Source organism: Vidua chalybeata, chromosome 2 (genome assembly GCF_026979565.1).
Source record: "Vidua chalybeata isolate OUT-0048 chromosome 2, bVidCha1 merged haplotype, whole genome shotgun sequence".
In the NCBI taxonomy this organism is placed as follows: domain Eukaryota; kingdom Metazoa; phylum Chordata; class Aves; order Passeriformes; family Viduidae; genus Vidua; species Vidua chalybeata.
Window position 1 is genome coordinate 17,173,536 of NC_071531.1, and position 20,558 is coordinate 17,194,093.

The window sequence follows — 20,558 nt, forward strand, 5'->3', positions numbered from 1 at the left end:
TAATATTTTCAGTGAAGTGTAATATTGGTTAGAATTTTCATTTTTCTAAGGTTCCCTTAATTTGCTTCACTGTCTCATTGGTGATAGCAATAAGTAATTTCTTCATAAATACTATTAATTTCACTCATTTCAAAGTCCCTGTTTTCTTCTGAAGAGTTCATATTTATATAAATACTTCAAGAATACAGAGAAAAATCATGTAGTGCGGGAGCTGTCAAGCTGAAAGATAAAACTACTGTGTATGAGGTCATTCCTTCCTAATGGACATTATACACTTCTGTTTAGTGTACCTGAGGAAGTGTATTGACTATTAACCTCAGCCAGATTTCCCTCTTTTTTCCCCATTTGCTACTTTGGCTTTGCCTTTTGCAATTTTTTTTCCTCTGTTTCCACATTATGTTTATACAGTTGCCATTACATCTTCTATTACTACAGCTATGGTGCTAAAAATGTAGAAATCTTCCACAATTCCTACTCCATTTACCTGGGGGATTTTACAGCTGACTTCCAAAGAACAAAGGAAACTGATTTTTAAGAGTGGCCCTAGACATCTTACAAATTAGAAACTAGCTTCTAAGTATATAAACAACATTTTCTTTCCCTGTTTGCTTTATCCTTAACCACATGCAAGTACCTGGGCTTCAAGCTGGGTAAAGAAATCAAGCACACACCACTTTCTTACAGGTGTGAATGTTATTGGTTTTGTGGGAGGAGGAAAGTGGGAGAAGAAGAATTTAATGAACTGATTCATAATGAGATAAAATATTTCACCTTTATAGGGTGAAAAGCATGTTAATTTTGCAATGTTCTGCATTCTGAGTGTTTGGTAACATATTGGAAAAGGCAGTTACCTGTTCCCAAATTCTGCTTTTGGGACAGAGCAGCACAGTGTTTGATGGGAGCTGGGCTCCTCTGTATGGGGGTAGAATATCTCTATTGATCTAAAACTGCACTCAAGAGCAGCTCAAATTCCACTGATAGAAAATCAGCAAGAATTGAAAGATATAATCCTTGCATACTAAATGTGACTTTGAGGTGTTGGACTGGAGCATAGGAACAGACTTTTTATAATCCAGAGGTGGCTTGTTTGAAAAGAGCTTGTTTCCTTGGAAGGGTAATTATGGATTAACACCAAAACTGATTTTGTCAGACCTTCATTGCTTTCTGGATAACAAAAGGTCAAAGCTCACCAGCAAGACTGAATTTCTTTGTCTCAACTAATGATGGACTGGATGAGAGAAGAAACTTTGTCTTCTACATAGAAAAGCCTGCACTTGATAGTTCAAAACACCCTCAAGTGAGAGTGTGGGCTTGTGATACCTTTAGTGAATGAAAACTGCTTAATTCATGCTGATTAATCAGTTTAATAGTTTCCCTTGGTGTGAATTAAAAAAAAAAAAAAGAAGCAAAGGTGCAGTAGTCAGCTATATAAACTTGTGAGGAGGCGTTCCAAACGCCTTCATACATACTAGCTGTATTAATGTGAGAACAGATGAAGAGTAGGCATTTGGGAGAAAGATTTAAACACAGACAGCTCAAACAGTAACATTTTTCAAGTGTGTTGTTTCATTGTTCCTTCATTTTCTGGCTTCTGTAGATTTCTTAATTGTCAGACTGCAACTGGAAGATTAACTACAGACGCTAATGGTAATCAGATGTTTTCATGTATTAATCTACTACAGACTTTGAAAGGGAAACAGTGGAATAGCAATGCCTATTTACTTCAGTCTGGAGAACTAAGAATATATACAAACAGTCTATGGCAGACAATATCTTTACATGTTTTTTAGGTAGCAAGAGAAGACCTTACTATATGAATGTACGTTTGGTGTCAGTCAGTTCAAAAGAGGAGATTGCTCATGAACGATTATTCAAATGATAATGCAAACTTACCTCAAATGGGAGGGCTGGAGGCTCCATTAAGAGCTCTGTACTGAGAAAGGCAGCAGTTGGACTCCACTCTTACTATCCCCATGAGACAGGGTGTTGCAGGTACCCCAGATCTGCAGGGAAAATGTCGCTTGTAATCTGCACTTCATCAACATCTGAGAATTCACATAGAGTGACAGGAAAAAATAAATAAAAGTTGACACACATCCGTTAGAGGTGAATTTTTAGGGAACTAGTTTTTTTAATTGCGTGGATGATTCCTTTAAACTAGCACATCTAAGAGTTAAACAGTTGGTCAGTGATTTTGGTCTCATAGAAAACAGATGTTTCAGCACAGCGCGAGAGCAGCAGAAGGCAGGCTGGGGGTTTGAAAGCAGCACATTCTGCGTGGCTTGGAGAAAACCCAAGGCCACATCCTGCAGCCTGCACCCATCTGATAAGTCTTCCTCTTGGGAGCAGTTCCCCACACAGCATGCGCCAGTCTCAGCAGTCAGTGGTTGCCCTCAGGATTAGCAGAATCTCAGTGTTGCATAATTCCTTCACATTTGTAACACATTTCTTCCTGCTAGCTGTATAAAAGGGAATTCCTTACTATCTATGGCAGTGGATTTGGTTTGCATCAGAAATCAATTTCATTTGCAGTACAAAAGATAGTTTTTAGCTGCTTTCAAATAAAAAGGTCAGATGAGGAATAATGTTAATAATTATGAGCATGTAGCACATCCAAAGAACTCTTTTGTCTTTATGGTCATAGGTTACAAATTACTTACATATTAGAAGAGCAATAAAGATGGGAAGCTGGGCATAGTGAATCACCTCAAATTACATATTAAATGCATCATAGAGGTGTGTATGAATAGGCCTGTAGGTGAGCGGTGAGGATTGTATTCCATTGCTGTAATCAGCATGCTGGATCTTGGCACTGGATTGCTAGAAGAATGACTGGAGATGGTCATGGCATGTGAATAACAGGAACCTAGTGAGCAAATATTTTTCATTAGCAAAGGGTCAGGGTAACAAGGTGATCCATGAATGATCTCAAGCTGTGAATGAGTTAGGAGATGGTGGCTCTGATTTAGCAGATCACTTTAATCACAATACATTTACTTATCTCTTCTTGCATGATGACAGCTCCATGCATATTTGTAAACAGAGACAGAGTTTCTAACCCAGCCCTCTGTGAATGCATGAATGCAGTAAGTGGAGGTAGCTCGGTAGTATTCTAGTTGCCATAAAACAAGTCACTTTTGACCTGTTGTTTTTGAGGTAAGTTTAATATTATGGGGATTTTGAATTTAATAATATGTAGATACACCTCATCTTTTTAAAAAGAGTCATTCTGTGTTTCTTCTGTCTCTGCATACTTACCATATCCACAAGAGATAATTGGTTTCAAAATGCTGAGTAAGAATTGGTATAGTGTCTTACCTTAATGAAACCCAAAATAGGGTAAGGTTTGATTTGGTTGACAATTTTTATGAGACTCCTGTGTATATTCTAGCTAAAACTATAGTTATTTTAGCTGAAATGTCTTAAAAGAAATGACATCCCAATGTTCTTTACATTGCAGCTTCACAGCAAGGTTACTGTTTTTTGTTACCTTTGGTCTAATTTTTCACCAGGTGTTTTATCAGTACTTCTGGCAGATTTGTTAATTTGATGGTGGACATGATATATTGAAAAGAAGCATTTTGCATTCTGTTTGCCACAAGCACTCTTCAATGAACAATGTAATGTAAAATTTAGTTCCAGGATTTGAGTGATTTTAAAAATAATTTCTTTAAACATTTAAAAGCGCAGAACTTGATCCCATAAACTTTAGAAATTATGGTAGGATGATTTTCCTACCTCTTTGCAGCCAAAATATAATAGTTTAACTTATCATAATTCAGAATTGCAGATAAGAACACAAATAGAAGCCAAACCAGATAAGGCTGATATATTGTCATTGCTCTAGGTGAGAGAAAAGCAAAATTAAGCAATATCATACAAAACAAATAGGACAAGTCCTTTCAGTTTTCCCAATCAACAGTTCACCTGATAGAGAAGCTGGAGGATATTTCTTTATCCTGAAATACCTTGCTAAGAATAAATAATCTGGGAGGATGCAGTACTCTGCTGTAGGGTCATATTAATCCCTGGAGTTCTGGGTTGCTGTAACATTCTCCAGTGACTCTGGAGAATGGTTCAGCCAAACGTATTGAGCCAAGTCTGCAGTCTGGCTTCAGGTGCAGATGGTGATGGTGTGGCATCCAGGCAGTGCGTAAGGCAAGCATGAAAGGAGCACCTTAGACCTGGTGTCAGCAGATGTTCACAAATGAGGGATTTAGTCTGTAGGGCCATTTGGGAATCAGGCCTTGATTTAGGAGTTAACTGCAAATGGAGATAAGCAGTTTTTAAAGGGTCATGGAGTTTATGTATTTCTAGCCTTAAAATTATGTGAGCTGGGGAAAAAAAATTCTGAGCTATACCCTTAATTTTTATAATTATGAACTCTAATCATAAAAAATGGATGGAAGGGGAAAAATAGGAGTGTGACAGGTATGAGATTACATTTTTGAGAATTTCAGCTCTTAAGGACTACACCTCTCCCTGCTGTCAGAGGTGATCACCAAGAAAAAAGATTCCTTGCACATGGCAGGTGAAGGGAATATAGAAAATGTGGTCAGTGTAATATAGTGGGATTCCCATCAGATGATTTACTGCAGATATATTACTGATAGCAAATGTATTCCAAAATGGAAGTGGATTATTTGTTGGCTTGTTGAGTAGTTAGTGAATGTGTGTGCATTATTTACGTATGAATATTTCTCACTATGGTACTAATTGAAAATTTGACACACCAAAAATCCTTTTAGTGCTAAGTTATAATTTGATTGCAATATTAAATCACCTGCATTGGTGATCAAAGCATGGAAAAGTGTGCAAAGGACACTTGGCTTAAGAATTTGATTAATATTTGAAAATAAGCTACTTTTAGAGTGTTCTGATATTAGAAAAAATACTCCAGTTGTGGAGTATTGGAATTTAACCAATGTGTATGTAATATTTGGAATAGCATCTCCAGTAAGACTTCTCTACATCTCAGATAGTAAACCATGTCTTCTACTGAATATAATAATTTCTTACAGCAGTAGTACAGCATTGTTCAATACAGAACAAAAGCTGTGTCTTTACTTTTAAGGCATCTCTGTTGCAGCCTGCATGCCTTGAAAAAAAAGTGGTAATAATAATGGAGGGAAGCTTTCAAAGGTGAAAACAATATTATACCAAAACAAAGAGATTGAATAAAATAGGGAGTAAACTGATCTAAAGGGAAATATTTTGCTAGAGGCGAATGCTACAGGTTAGTAACTAAGGCATAAAGAGTTATTAGTTATTAGTCTGAAGTTATTTAAGAAATTGACAGAATGTTGGCAAGCCTAAGGGACCTGCAGAAAATTTTGGAAGACCTCATTTCACCTTGAGAAAAGAAGGACACAAATATTTCAATTTGCATGAAGCAACAACCCCAGATGGGATATGTTGTGAATTCTACAAGGAGTAAGTTATTGGCTTATGGCATAATAATTTAAAATGTTTCTAGGAAATTGACATTTTCCAGGCAGTATATGAGAGGCAGAAGAAAAATGCATCTGGAAAACACTGTGATTTTATTACATGGCTGAACAGCTGAAGGAGTTGTTTGTGACTGTGAAGACTGAATCCACCGGCACCCGGTGGAGCCCATTCACCCTGGGCTCCACTACAGAGGAAGAAAACAGACTCACTAGAGCACCATCCTCATTTCAAAGCACATGCATGTACTTGGTCTGATAAACCCATACACTTGTTTGTAAAAATCCAGAGTTAGAGAAATTGAATCCAGTTATAGGTACCGATAAGTTCCTTAAATAGAGAGTGATTTGGCTCAGTGCAAGCAGTTTCAGAGGCTAAGTTAGGTTTCAGATTTTCAATGCACAGGACTGTTAGGCTCCCACAGCCAAAGCTGAAAAGACTGTGTTGATATTTACTCTGGTCCTTGTTTAGAGCACATTTGTGCAAGATTCTATATGCACAAAACCAAGGAGTAGCACAGAGCTGCAGTTGTCTGGTAGGGCTGACACACTTGCACATATGTGTGTCTTAGCCTTTAAAGGAGCTGAAGTCTCTTATGGAAGTCAACCATTGTCCAAAATTACCTTGCTGACTGCAAGTGAGCTGTAAGGCAACATTAAGAATACTCCCAGTCTGTTACACTGCCTTGTCTGTGAGGTTGGAAACAAGGAGAAAAGACTCTTTTCTAAATTTGTTCTTGTGGCAATGGTACCTAAGACTTATAGACTTTAACCACAGACCCATCTGTGCATAAACAGCTCACTGACCAAGTCTGTGAAACCCCTCAGTTCAGTTCAGCGATGTCCTTTCTATCTGTTTCCTAAAACTCTGTATATTAAACATAGGTTTTGTGTCTCATTGTACTCCAGTGTTGATAACCTTTATGCATACCATGCCTGGCACTGTGTATGGTTGGTAAATCTGTATTCAACTCTCCTTGAGGCTTCTGTTCAACTCTCCAAAAGCAGCACTCTGGTGCAAGCCAAGATAACAAGATTTGCGGCAAACGGCAAGATGACAAGATTTGCAAGTATGTGAGATGCTGCACTTAATAAAAACAACAAAAGTCTGTGGCTAAGCAGAACAACGTGCTGGTGTTTTGACAGCTTACGGCTTTCATTTCCTCTTCAGTGTCTGAGCACTGTTGACATCACTGTGCTTTAAAGAAAAATGCCCACAGAAGAGGTTTGTATTATGTGATTATTATTTACATGCTCAATGTTATCTATCAGATCTGTTTTCCCACCTGCTGGAACTGGTGTAGGACCCCGTGCTCTCCACACTTTTATCTCCATGGGGCTGCGTGCCTGCACGTTGTTGGGGAAGGCAGGGGCCACCCACAGAGAGCAACCCAGAGGCAAAATGTGCCCCTGACTGTGCCCAACCCAGCAGAGTGACCTAGATGGTGTATTGCAGCATCTGACTGCTCAGCTCTCCTGTGCTCTCTTCAAAATTGGATGAAGAGGATAATCAGAGCACAGGGACAGTCTTTCCATGTTCATGTCTGCAGTTCTTATTCCCTTGCTACGAGACCTAGGGAAATCTGTAGGTCTGCTCAATACTTCCAACCAAAACATGAATCAGTAATCAGAATTTCAATATGTGTGTTACAGTTTAATTGGTCTGGTCTGTGTCTCTCAAGATGGTGGGAATTATTGCTTAATCCTCAGTACTAGAAGAAGGGAAGCAGAGTCAATGGGGATTAAATGTGGTAGCCAATAAAAGTCATACCCTATGAAAATATTACAATTAGAAATGAAAGATAGCCTTTCCAGATAGCTTTCCTTGAGCTCTTACAAATGTTTAGACAGCCTAATCTAACCACATATTTAGAACAGCTATTTTCAGAGAGACCCTTGTGAACTGTGCTGTTAGTTAGCATTCTTGGCCCAGGTTAGCAATGGAAAATATTTCTTATCTGATTTGGCTGTATTTATAAGTGAAAGACATGTAATATGTATTTTGTCTTTTGAAACATTTTGATTTACAAAGAATAACAGTGTTCATAATGTATCAAAAAATTGCCTGTGAACATTTATGTAATTGTCTTTGATGCTATTCTGCAAATCTTCTGTAAGCAATTTATGTATAAATAGCAACATATTTTACATATGTAATCTATCTTTGTATAGCTAGCTTTCCCCATTTTTATAAACTGACTTCAGTGTCTGGGACTATAGACAAAACTCTGTCATTTAACCATGAAGACAGCAATTGACAGTCCAGCAACAGGCCATAGAAACTACATTTATGTATAATCAGAAATGATCTTTCACATCACAACATTGCTGTTTCCAACCATCCCTTTGAAAAGTGAGGAAAGGAAAAATGATCTCATATAAAGTCAGAAGTTCAATATTTTGGCAAAGTTGTACTAATGATGTGCAACTTAGAATTCTCAGAAAGGACAGAAGAAAATAAATTCTCCAAGGAGTATATATGCCCTTTATGAAAAAGGCACTATTGATATATTCAAATTTTAGATTACTACATAAAAAATCCTATATGTGGCTTTGAAATATGGTATTTAATGCTTAAATGGAGATGGAGTGACAGTGAAGACCAGTACTGTATGCAACAACAAAAGATTTGGGGCCATCCTTTATATCTGGTGTTTGAGAAAAGGCTGGTTGCACATATCTGTCTTAAAAGTAGAGAGAAAAAAACCTTCTTCCAGCCAACATAAAGAAAGAGTAAATCTGAATGTATTCAAGGGAAAAAAAACCTGTCTTGTATTTTAAATAGATTGTAAGAGTAACATAAATATTTCAGAGCAAAAAAAAAAACTTCACAAGTGTTTAGAAAGAACATACAGCCTGATTTCTGCATTTGCTTTCTTACTTAAATGTCTGTTTTATTCAAAGATCCTGATGATGCTAAAGAAAAACTTGAACTTCACCGTAGTGTATTGACTGACAATGACTGCTCAGTTTGAAGACAAGATATTTCTGCCCTAATGATTGTGGTCTGAAGGACATTTCTGAATAAGATTTAAGATGAGGGTTGCTGACATTGTTGCCATAAGCCATAACTGTTAGTTCATCACCTTCCTGACACCTCCTGACACCTCCTTGCAGCCTTTGAAGTATAAATTTTCAAATCTACTCTCAGTATTTCAGATCAGGAAGCTCCTAAATATTTCATAATGGTTGTGTCTTTCATTAACTGGTCACATTTTTCTTAATTTTTATGATACACATCAATCCTTCTGCCTCTGCATTAATTTTGAAGTTGGAATTGTAAAGGGGACCTTTTCTTTGACATCACCAGCATTAATTTCACCTAGACAGATAATTTCTTTTAAATGTCTTTTGCCATTATAAAAATTAGCTATCCCAGAACAAAGTCCCTTTTCCCAAAAATAGGACAAAAGGACAACAATAATAGGTCTGTAGTTACATTTAGCATACTAATTATTCTCCAGATTAGTTTCTTTTGTGTCTGGCGTACTTTTCCAGCCTTGGGGATCTTCTGTAAGACTGTAACAGGGAAAAACAGTGTCTCTTTGGGGAAGCAAAGTAGACAGCCTCAGTCAGTCATTATGATTTTTCATGAACCTACATCATGATGCGATCCTCTCACCCTCTGTCTCATCTGATCATTTGCTGTGCTCTGCTTCCTTTTATGCTGAATGCTCTTTATTGTAGGCAGAAAAATGGTGGATGGGATGTTATGCATGTCAGAGAAATATTCTGACTGTGAAGTCCAGCTTGGCAGAAAGATTCTTAAATAATTATCTATTGAAATGTGTTTACTTTATTTGCTTTTGTCCCTCAATGGCAGAAGATAATTAAAATCAGGGAAGTATCAGTAAGTAACATTGCTTGTATCAAAGGCCAGTGAAGATTCAGATCTGCCCAGAACATTCTTAATAGCACATATTTTATAAGCCTCAGGTAGTCCCTTGGACTATTTGTAGGATTTTGGGTGAAAGAAGGACAGGATCTCTCCCTGAGGACAAGACATTTGTGTCCAGAGTGCTTCAGGCACTCAGGATTGACAGCAACTTGTCTGAATCTGGGCTATGGAGCATTTGGCCCGACTTCTCCTCTAAGCTCCATATGATGTTCCTGTGGCTTTAAGAAATAATTATCCCTTCTAAAAGACTTTTTAAACATTATTATCCTTAATGACTTAATTATTAGATCATCATTATGCATGTACCATGCCTTGGGGCATGGCAGGAAGACACTTGTGCATGTTTGAAGAAGCAAAGCCTGATTGTAAAGCTCTTTGTGAGGGGAATCCCCTTGCTTCAGCCTTGGAAAGAGATCTCTGGAATGATCTATTGCCAGAACCATCCTTGGGTGTTGCCTTGGAGTGAGCTAACTACAGTGGTCCAAAACAGGACCATGGAGCAAGGTAACTGTGACTTATGGCAGAGGAGCAGAGATCCAATACTCAATCCTCTGTCACTGCCTCTTTAATTAACAGTCTACAGATATTCTTGGTGCCCAGTCAATACTGAAAAAATAAATTAATTAAACCCTGCTTATTGGATTAAAATCTGCTTTTTAGTGTCTTTCATGAAGCCTGAAAAGATTTTGCAACATCTTCAGCTCTTTAAAATCTTGCTTGCTTGAAGATGGTTACTGAAGATTTTCTGTCAAACTGAAGGGATCAGAAGAGCTAGAATTGAAGGTGTAGGTACATTTAGGTAGAGCGCATTATGTGGCTTTTTTTCAGTGTTTTAAAACTTGTTGAAAGTTTGATATTAAGTTAGCTATTACTGTTTTTCAACATGTTACAGCAGTGATCTATTCCCAGAGAGCTTTTGAGTAATTAAGGTTTAATTTCCTTTGGACTCATGTCTGCCCATTTTCTTTGCTTATTTATTTATTTTAATTTTTTTTCTTTAAACAAGTAATTCCTGTTTCAGTATCTAAATAGTGTTCCTTTTTCTTTATTGAAAATTTTTATATAAAATTTCTCCACTGTGTTTAAAGAATAATACAGCAGTTGATATGGACTTAAGAATAAATATCTCATTATTTCACGTGGTTCTTGTCTTTCCCCTTTTCTTTTAAGTAGTGCAGGTTTGCTTTCTGTTCTCTGGCTGCCCTCCTGAACTTGGAGGATTTTGTTATGAAAAACTTGGCCAAAAGGCAGTGCTGGAGGCTTAAGTTCATGGCATATTCATCAAATACCAACAAGAGGGTAATTCCCAGATGGATAAAGAGGTCTCTCAGAGCTCTTGTGACTTTATAAAACACTCTGGTTAAAACCTTACAGGTTTTTTGTGGCCAAGTGAACTCTTCTCTACACCACTGCTCCTGGTGGGGGATCCATCCATCTTTCTGTGCTACCTGAGCAGAAGTGCAGACTCCTACACTTATGAACAGATGTGGGGGCAGCAGTCTCACCCATAGGAAAACAAGTTTGCATTGGGTGTGAGACCAGCAGGCTCCAAGATGAATGAATGTCAGGGGCACCCTCTGAGCTGTTTGAGAGCACCTCCTGTCCCTTAAGAAGCCTTGAGGGTACCTGAACCCTGAAGCCTGATGTCTGCAGTAAATGGGCATTAGAGAGAAGCAGTCTGTTTCACACAGGTGACTGGCCAGATGATGATGGATCTGAAATGTTCATTGGATCTTGTATGCAGGCAGAGCTGGAGCAGCACAGATAACGTGGGGATGAAAAATGTCTGTAGAAGGGTCAGTTAGCCAAACCATCTTTATTTTATCTTCAATGGGAAATATAGAGGGTGAGACTGACAAACTATGTTTATGCTTACACATTATTGATAGCAATAGGATGTAATAAAACCAGGAAATGGTGGGTTTCTTGTAAAAACACAGAACTGCTTTTGTGTTTTAAGTGCCAAAAAATCTTTCTATTAGAGCTAGAGATGAACTTTGCAATATACACACTTTGAAGCATATATTTTCTTATCTAAACATTCAACAGACATCTCATCTATTCTCCCCTGCTGATGTCAGGGAGCTGATTTGTCCTTTTATTGGCCTAGTATCTGAGAGTGTCAAAGTAGAAAAAACAAATGTAAATAATACCCATTTCATACTCAAACTCTAAATTGCACCAGAAGTGTTTTATTTTCATATTACTGAACTGTTGTTACCCTAAAGTGTCCTCAGATATGTGTAAGTCCTGAAATTAACTTTCAGTGTTTTGCAATAGGTGTGTGCACACTTTTGGGATGTTCCCTGCAAGGAGAATTATGCTAAACCCTCTACTGGTTCTCTGACCATCTGCTATGTATGTACATATTGCTCCAAGGATGTCACTTCAGGATGCTACAAAAATAAGTAGGGAAATCACGTGTAGAAAATAAAGGTATAAATCCCTTCTTTATCACCTCCTTGCTGTCCTACTTCCCACAATGTTGTTTTAGTTATCCTTGGACTTGTAACAAAATTTTCTGCCTCTGAATGTTTTAACTTCTACTTCTCTGCCTGATTTCTCTGATCACCTGGTAGCTTTTATTTGTGAAAATAGCTATATGAGGAGCAGAAAACTCTGTTTAGGAGAAATTCTGGGCAAAGGCAGTTGCTTCTATGACTTTTTAATGCTGAAAGTTCCTACAAAAAGCTGTTTTGTGTTAAGTGAAGACAGAAAGTGGCAGGGAAGGTGACTATAGGTATCTTTAAGCCGTCTTGTGTGGGGCTTAGCCTTGGAGTTCCTTGCTGGCCTTGAAAGGCAGGATGTTTTCACAGCATCTTCTGGCTGTACCCACTGGGTCAAGAGTCCGGGGCTCTGGCACAGAAACTGTTCCCATGTTTCTTCTTATTTCATGGCCATATCTCCCTGACAGGATATCAGAACTAGGAAGTAAGAAAAATCTGAGCCCTGGAACTTGGCCGGGCACTTGAAGTATTCTGTGTTGCATTTAACCAATAACTTTTCTAAAGCAGACTGGATATGATTATAAAGTCCAGGAAAAGGCCAAAAAGCTAATTGTGAGTAGATGTAACTGTGAGACTATTTATATTATTCTGTTCTGTTAGACAGAACACAGTTCTGTTCTATCAGAAGATAGTTATGCCTACAGTTCCACCAGCTGCTTATGGGAGCTTGTGGCAAATTCTAGCCTGATGTGTGAAGTGCAGAGATGAAACTAATCTTACATTTTCCACTCCTGTCACAAAGTCTGCCTTACCTCAAGGAGTGTTGTGATGAGATGGGTGAAGCTCTCCAGAAGCACTTGAAGGTGATTGTGTGGTAATGACTGCTTCAGAAAACTGTTCTTGCACAAATTTGCTTTAACTCTCTAGTCCCATAATATATAGTTGCTTCTTGACCTCTGAGAATGCAACAGTCACTAGAATAAATTAGGATTTTCTCATGTAAAAGATGTTTCCTTGATGTTTTGTAGCTGCTCTTCTGGCACCATCCACTCTACAGTCACTTGAATTAGATTGCTGTGAGACTACTGGATGAGAAGAAAGTAAATGTTTGAAGTACACGCTGTAATGTTGCTCTGCTATGTGGACTTGCTCAAGACATCACCAGAGACTGCAAGGTTAAGGATGTTGATATCACCTACAGTCACATCTTTCTCTTGAGAAATTCTGGGCTTGATGTGCACAGTGCAACAAATGTCTGTTCAGTTACACAAGTTGGTGCAAGCTGTGCATACCTCAATTCCCAGAGTAATTTAGCAACAGTGCCACATGTGGTGGAGAAAATGTGAACATATTATTATTCTCCTCCTTATGAGAACCCATGAGTTCATCTGCTTTGCTTGCAACATCTTCAGGATTCAGTAGTCAGTGTTTTACAGTTACATTTCCCTTTTTTGCTGTACAGTAGCTGAGGATTGCGGTGTTTCGTTATTTTTCCTGGTCCCAGGCAGCTCCGGAGAGCCCGGCTGTTTCTCGGCGGGACTGCTGCGGTTCCCGGGCGCTTCTGCTGCTGCGCACCGGGGCGGGCTGGCCGCGTTCTGCCGTCGGCATGAGGGGCGAGACAAAGAGGGAAGGAATTGTCCACTCTGTCCGCATGGTTGGCTGGAAAGCTTTAATTGCTGCGGGGAGCTGTGGTGGAGAAGCTGCGGCTCGCTCTCAGCACTGCGTGGACAAAATGGCACTGGGACCGGAGAGGCGTGGGATTTTATAGGGGGCGGGACAAGGAGGGCAGAAGCCCTCCTGCCCAATGGGGACAGGCAACGTGGCGGTGACGTGGACCACGGCGACCAACGGGGGCATGACAGGGGCGGACATGGGGCTCTGGGGCGTCCACGGACGCGGGGATGGGGTAACTGACAGGGAAGTTTCAGGAATGAACAGGGGGTGGTTACTGGAGTGACGTGGAGAAGCTCCAATGGCAGGCAGCCTGGAGCGAACCATCGCAGGGGGAACGGGGGCGTACAAAGGGGTACACAGAACCGGCTAACTAACACATATCAGAACCCCTAATCTGAACGCAACCCGGGATGCAACAGAGGATGAAGCCTCAGACTGAATGTAGCCATTGAACTCTGGGTGTTGAATCTATCCTCTTGGAAACTGCTTCCTGCCTTGGCTTTGTGAACTGTTTCAGACCTGACTTGAACAAGTAGTGATCCTCAGATGTACCTGAACACCAGCCACAGGGGCCTGGCTACAGTCAATGGAAGATGTGAAGGATATCATCCAGTCAGAGTTCCTCCTCTCCTTCCTCCTCTCTCTTCTGTTTCACCTATCCCCTACCTTCCCAGCTTTTCCTTTCCCTTTCTTCTCTTTAACTGCAAGACCTGTTTTATCTTTATGTTCAGCTTCTCTCACTTCTGAGTAGAAAGAAATGAGAACTTATAAAATAACAAGTGAAATAAAGGCTCATGAAAGCTACTACACACCTTTGTAATTAAAGTTTGATTATTTTTTCAGTTGCACCCTCATTAACAGGTATGTAAACACAGATGGATGTGAAGACAAGCAGACACAGAGCTCCCATTATTGAAGATAAATATAAATAACAGGAATCCAGAGAGAGGCCTTGCTCTCTGGATCAGGTATCTCTGTGTAGGTTAGACTTCTTAGAAGTTGGAGTTACCCAAACAGACACAAAGGAAGCACTGAAACAAAAGAAGCACAAATTTCTTCATACTTGATATAAAGCTGTTGCTCAGCACAGCAGCCATCCCCAGAGAGTACTTCTGTCTTTCCATGCATTAGACATCACAAATGTGAACTAGTGAAGGGTAACAAGGCAGCTGTGCTCTTTATGAGGTTGAGGCAGAACCTATTCAAAACCAGAGCAGCTACACGGTGTTTACATCTCTCAAAAGCTCAACAAACAGTGTTTGTTTGTGATTTGTATCTGCTTTTTGCTGGCAGCGCTCCTCCATTAACAAGGGCGTCCCTCCCTGGAGCAGGGGAGGACTGAGCTAGGGGATGCTGTGGAGAGCTGGGAGTATGCCTGCCCTTCAGCCAGGGGTGTGTTGGTAGCCTGTGTAGGCATTCCCAGGTGAACTTTCAGCCAGCTAGATGAAGGTGTGGATAGCAGTTTAGCCACCGCAGCCTGGGGCACAGCAGAGGCACCCGGTGGGATTTCCCCTCTTCCCTGGCCGGTTTTGCATCCTGCTGTGAGCTCCACGTTTGCTGCAGCAAGCAGACAATTAAATTATCTAATTTAAGGGCAACTAAAGAATAACCTGAGGGGATGAAGCAGTGCTGGGGCTGGTGCGGGGGAGGGCTCTGGATCTGGCTCTGTGGTGCTGTCCCCATCACTCCGCTAGCCTACCTTTGGCAGAGTCTTCTCGTGCTCTGAATCTGAGATTCTGTGCATGGGATTTTTCTTTTTTTTCCCTAAATTCTATCAATCCAGATCAGCATTAGTGTGATGTTTCAAGAATTCTGCTATTTCACTGAAATTTCTGATGCCAGTAGCCATTTTAATAAATGTTGCTTTATTTCAAAAAATGTTTTTAATTTAATAATTACTTGATAATTAGTTTAATAATGTGCACTAAGTGACCGGATTGCCACATAACGCACATGTCATGAGTGTTTATTAAAACTGAGTTAGATCCTTGTTCGCAATATTTTATAAACTCTCAGTTTTTCTTTTTCTATGTATTTTTCAAGAAGACAAGTTCCTCTGTGTATGGATTAGTTAGAGGGAATGTTCAGATCCACTTATAGAATCATCTTGAAAATACGTAATTACCTTCATTGAGAATTATGTTATTCTGAACATTGTGCCATACTGAAACCTCTAATTGTGTGGAGTTTTCAAGTCTGAAGTAGCTGATGAAACAATACTTTGTTTGAAGTAAAGGCGATGAACTTCCTTTATTTATCTCCAATTTCAACTTTGCAAACTGATCAATTTAATTGGAGTTTATTTAGAGCATATCCTCACAAACCTTCCCTGATCTAAGTAGTCCTATTGATTTATGGCTTACTCTTGTGTTAAGAGCCTGAAATATCTTCCTTTATTGTTTTGTTACATTTTTCCAAATGAAGATGTTTTTGTTTGTTTGAAGTGTTCCCTTTTAATTTTTTTCAGGCTAATAATGACACTAGTATGGGCCTTTCTGCAGGTCTAAGTTCTTTTCAGATTACTGAAGGAATTTACTGTCTCACCTGAAAAGATTTCAGCTTGAGAGTTGCTCAGCACTGTTAGGAAATTCTTCTGTTCCTTGGCTGTGCACACATGCAAGAAATGTATGAGTTAAATATGGTGCTGTTTTTTTAGCTTTAGTCATCTGTACTGGCCTTATTCCTCTTTATGTGCAGCAAAGTCCAAATATAGAACCCCCAATGCATCATGGTGAGGAGTTCTAGTAAATATACTGCAAGTGGTCTGCCTATCCTATCATAAAAGTACCAAGAAATTATGATTAATCCATTCATTTACCAAATTCTGGGTCATTTATATGTTCTCTTCCATCACAAAACCAGACAATAGGAATCAGTGATTCCAGGTTGTTGTGCAATGTGGGACTATTACTTTGGAAGAAAGACTCATAATTCAACTGTTATTAAAAAAATCATACATAATGCCTGTAGATAAATGGTTTTAAAGTTTTAATCTGTATTGTTCATCCATTTCAGACATCAGTGTTGATCAACATTAGAAACAGATTTAACTAAACAAAATGTTAAGCTCTTCTTGTGAAGAGCTGACTCATTGCCACAGTATTAATGTATTAGCTGCTTACCCAAAGGTGGCATAAATGTTTGAAATTTCAGTTCGTTGTGCAGTATTTAGCATTGCTGATGTCTGTGGAGCTGATTCTTCAGTTACAAAAGTAATTTAAATAGTCATATAAATTTCATTTAAGCCTCTTTTTAGACAGTGCTGAATTTCAAAAGCACAAACCCCAAACCCTGCACAAATCTGAGCAGGTGGTTCTACAACAGCTAACTGACATAAAAGAAGAAACTGGAGTGTGTGTATTGTTAACTTATGTTCATACATTAAATGAAAACAGAGGTATCTGGCTAGACAGCAAGTCTGTTCACTGCTGTTGCAGGCAGTCTGCAATATAATCTCATCATACTTCTGAGATTTGAGCTCCAACACAAAAGTATTTAAACTGTTCTCAAACACTAGGCAGGAAAAATCATAAGAAAGCTGTGTAAGGAGCAGAGCTGAGGTGGTACTGAAGGGAGAACTGATTCTTATCTGGAACTGAGGAGAGAGGCAAGAACTATAGGGAATGGGATGAGCACTGTGATACAGATGGTGAAAACAGTTTCCTAGAAATTCATTATCAGAGTTTCTCTGCTGTCCCATCAGCTGGTTTTTCTTGCTTTGCCTTTGCTTTCACTAACAGCTTTGAGCCAGCTTTAGAGTCCTCTGCAGTTAACAAAAGGGTTTTTTCCATTATTTGCTAGTCTTTGTGTCTGAGTGCTAAGGGAGAGACTAGGTACATTTTGTGTTCTGCCTGCAGCATCTAACTTGCTCTTGTATAAACGAGTTTGATTCAGTGCCTGAGGGTCAGTTCAGTCTTCCTGCCAAAAAGCCCCCTGAAGCCAGAGGTGGGTGACCTTTTCTGATGAATGGGTTGCTTTGAGAAAGATACAGGCCTGGTCTTTCCAAAAGTATTTGTAATTCAGAGCTGAATTCAGTAAGTAACAGCGATGAACTACAACATAAAGAAAATACTACAGAGGTGTTTCTCTCCAACATTTCCAAACCAAACAGCCTTAATTTTCTAATGCTAGATTGCTTAGAGTCCCTTAAGGGCAGTTTGTGGGCATTTGGCACCAGCCCTACCAGGGAACAGAGCAGCTCATCCCTGAACAGTGCTGCAGACAGGCTGTGTAAGGATCCCACTCACCAGGCTTTAAGGTGTGGGGGCACATATTGCTTCTTGTCTCTCCCGTGGTTCCAGGTCTGTGCTCCAGATGATCCCATAAATGAGAGGTGACTATGGCCAGACACTCCCTCCAGTTAACTGCAGGTCAACAGAAAGTTATTTTCATGTAGTCCTGAGCCCACAGAGGTTATTTTTGGTTTGATCCCTTACTCGGAAGCTGTGCATCCGAGGCTGAGGCATAGCCATTCCTTTTAGCAGGCTTTCAGCTCCTGCAAGGGGATGGATATTAATATCAGAAGCCAACCAGAGACATTAAATGAGGTCAAGGTGACCCTACATAAGCGTTAGATAATACAATAATTTAAAATGATGAATGAAATAGTTTAAAGAATGTTAATTATACTCTACAGTGCAGACACAGGATGACCCTTGTAGCATGGGTTGTGCAAAGCTGTGTGAATATCTCTGGCAGCTGGGTGCAGGGGAGGTATGAGGGGGAGCAGCAGGTACACTGACAAAGCAGCTTTTTCACTCTCATTTCAAAGAGGTGAAATTCCTGCTGTCTTTGTACTAACCAGTGTGGAGTGGGTGGGGAAGGAATAAAAAAAAAAAGAGAAATAGATTGCTTTCACAAATCAAGTGGGAAAAGACAAAGCTAAAAAATAATAGAGTTACATATATTTTTTTAAAACCTAATGACAATTAACAGACAACAACTGGAAAGACTGGATTAAAATAATTTTCTTGCTAAGGTCCATTTGTGGTCAATACTTAAGAAGAAATTATTCAACCTAAAGGTAGAACCTATTCAACCTATAAAGGTAGAGAAGAGTAACTTGTATTTAAGGCAGCACTTGTTTGGACATCAGAGGTAGGAAACCAGGACTCTGAAGTATTATGTGCTTGACTGTTTTTAACAGCTGTGAAGTCTGATTCTGCAAACACTAAAACCTGTGAGAGTGGAACTATTCTCCTGAACACAATATATATGAGTACAGCAATATAGAGTTAACATATGTAATTATTGGAGTCTTTGTCTCTGCTATCATTTTAAATGATTGATCTCTGTTTTTAAATCTCTGTTTTAAACTGCAGGAATATATCAAGAAAATACATACTTATCTTGGAGCAGAAATGCTGATTGTGTTTTGTTGCAATAAAAAAGTTATTTTGTCCTTTTATACTGCAGCTTCATGAACTTTCTTTTAAAAAATCAAAATCTTGTTTGTCAGAGATAGTTCTTAACTTTGCTTTTTAAAATTTATTCAGAAACCCCTATGACACATGAGATAGAACACATGAAAGAAAGTCTTTCTCTTTTCTTTTCCCTCCCTCTTTTTTTTTTTTCTTTCAGAGAAGTAACATAAAATATGTGTGTGGTGTAAGAACGTGTGCTAAAGTTTCATGTTTCAGGTAATCTCCTTTAAAATAATGGGAGTCTTGATTGCATCAGTTAGTTTAAAAACTGCTATGCTATTGGTAGGAAGAAAATGGGATTTGAGCCAAAATTTGCCTGTATTACTGCCAAAGTCTGTATCAGATTTAAGACACATGCTTCTGCAAGCTTCCATGAAGGTTGTGAAAAAAGTTTTCATACAGAGTTGGATTACAGCTCTCGGCTCAAAACACTGGCCATTACACTACCATCTTAAAAGCCTGCTGTAACACCGAGCACAGAATCAAGCAGATTTCTTACATTTTCTGGACCACAGATGGATTTTGAATGTCTCCTTGTGTCTTGATGGAAGATATATTAACTTCATTAACTGGAATCCATACCCGATTGCTTGTGAGTGTGTATGTGTACACATACAGATATATATCTATTTAAAACCTTATCATGATTTTATTTCAAGTGTATCTAAGATCTGCTCTAAGAAATTACATTCTCTAGAGGAACTTACAATTGTTTTGAGTAGCAAAGAGACATATATTTACTCTCAGATGTTGGAATCCTTTGTGAGTTTATGAGAGAAATTCTGGAAGCATTTCTGTGTTGGTGGTAGAGAAATGCCTTTTGAAACAGACACTTCCAGCTGTACAACAACGACTGCGTAGTAACCTGTGGATTTTAAACATCAGAATGTACAAACCGTGGGCAACTGTGAATATTTTTGTAATTTCTTTTCTACATCTGCTGCAAGGATCTGACTATGAGAATGGTTCTGTGAAGGTAAGTGAACTTTATTTACTATGATTCCTTATAATACAAATTTCCAGAATTAGCTACATTTAATGTGCAAGGTAGTAGGTTTCTTGCTGTTTTGGTAATGAATTGTTATTTTTTTTTTGTTTGGTGATGGTTTAGTTGCAGAGATGTTTAGCAGCCATAGAGGAAAATGAATCTACAAGGAATTTAAATCCATGTTCTCTGTTTAATATTTTATTACTTCTTTTACTAGTTATTAAGTACTTATTGTATACTTTGTTCTTGAGTTAAAATTTTAGTTTCAGTCATGGAAAATAAAATAAAAATCTGAAAAAGAAGCACGAATCAGAGTATTTAGAATATTTGGTAAATGCACTTTTTTATTTCAGGTATTTATAATTGCAGGAATTAGTATGCTGGCATTGAAATTTTCCCTGTAAAAACACGTGTTCATCAGTTGTTCACTTGTTTGGCAGATATCAGAGAAACATTTTTCTTTTCCTTCATTAGAAAAAGTTATACAGGATTTTAAAATAAACAGCAACTAGTAATAATAGAGCATATTGCCTAGAAATTAACTTTTCTTCTGAATATGGTACATGAAACAAAATTTAATCCTCACCATGAGAGTAGGATTTTTCAGATTTGGCTTTGAGACAATGTGAGAACATCCAGGGCAATCATTTAGAAAAATCAGAACAAAAACTGGAACAAGTC

The 20,558-nt window shown here is 38.8% G+C and overlaps 1 protein-coding gene across 1 annotated transcript in view; it reads left to right on the forward strand.

Moving 5' to 3' along the window:
- Positions 1-19,301: 19,301 nt before the first annotated feature.
- VEGFD (vascular endothelial growth factor D) overlaps positions 19,302-20,558 on the forward strand; it is a 30,631-nt gene continuing 29,374 nt past the window's right edge. The window contains exon 1 of the mRNA XM_053935103.1: positions 19,302-19,865. Within this exon, the coding sequence (XP_053791078.1) occupies positions 19,776-19,865 (90 nt within the window). The 5' untranslated portion in view covers positions 19,302-19,775. The remainder of the gene's footprint in view (positions 19,866-20,558) is intronic.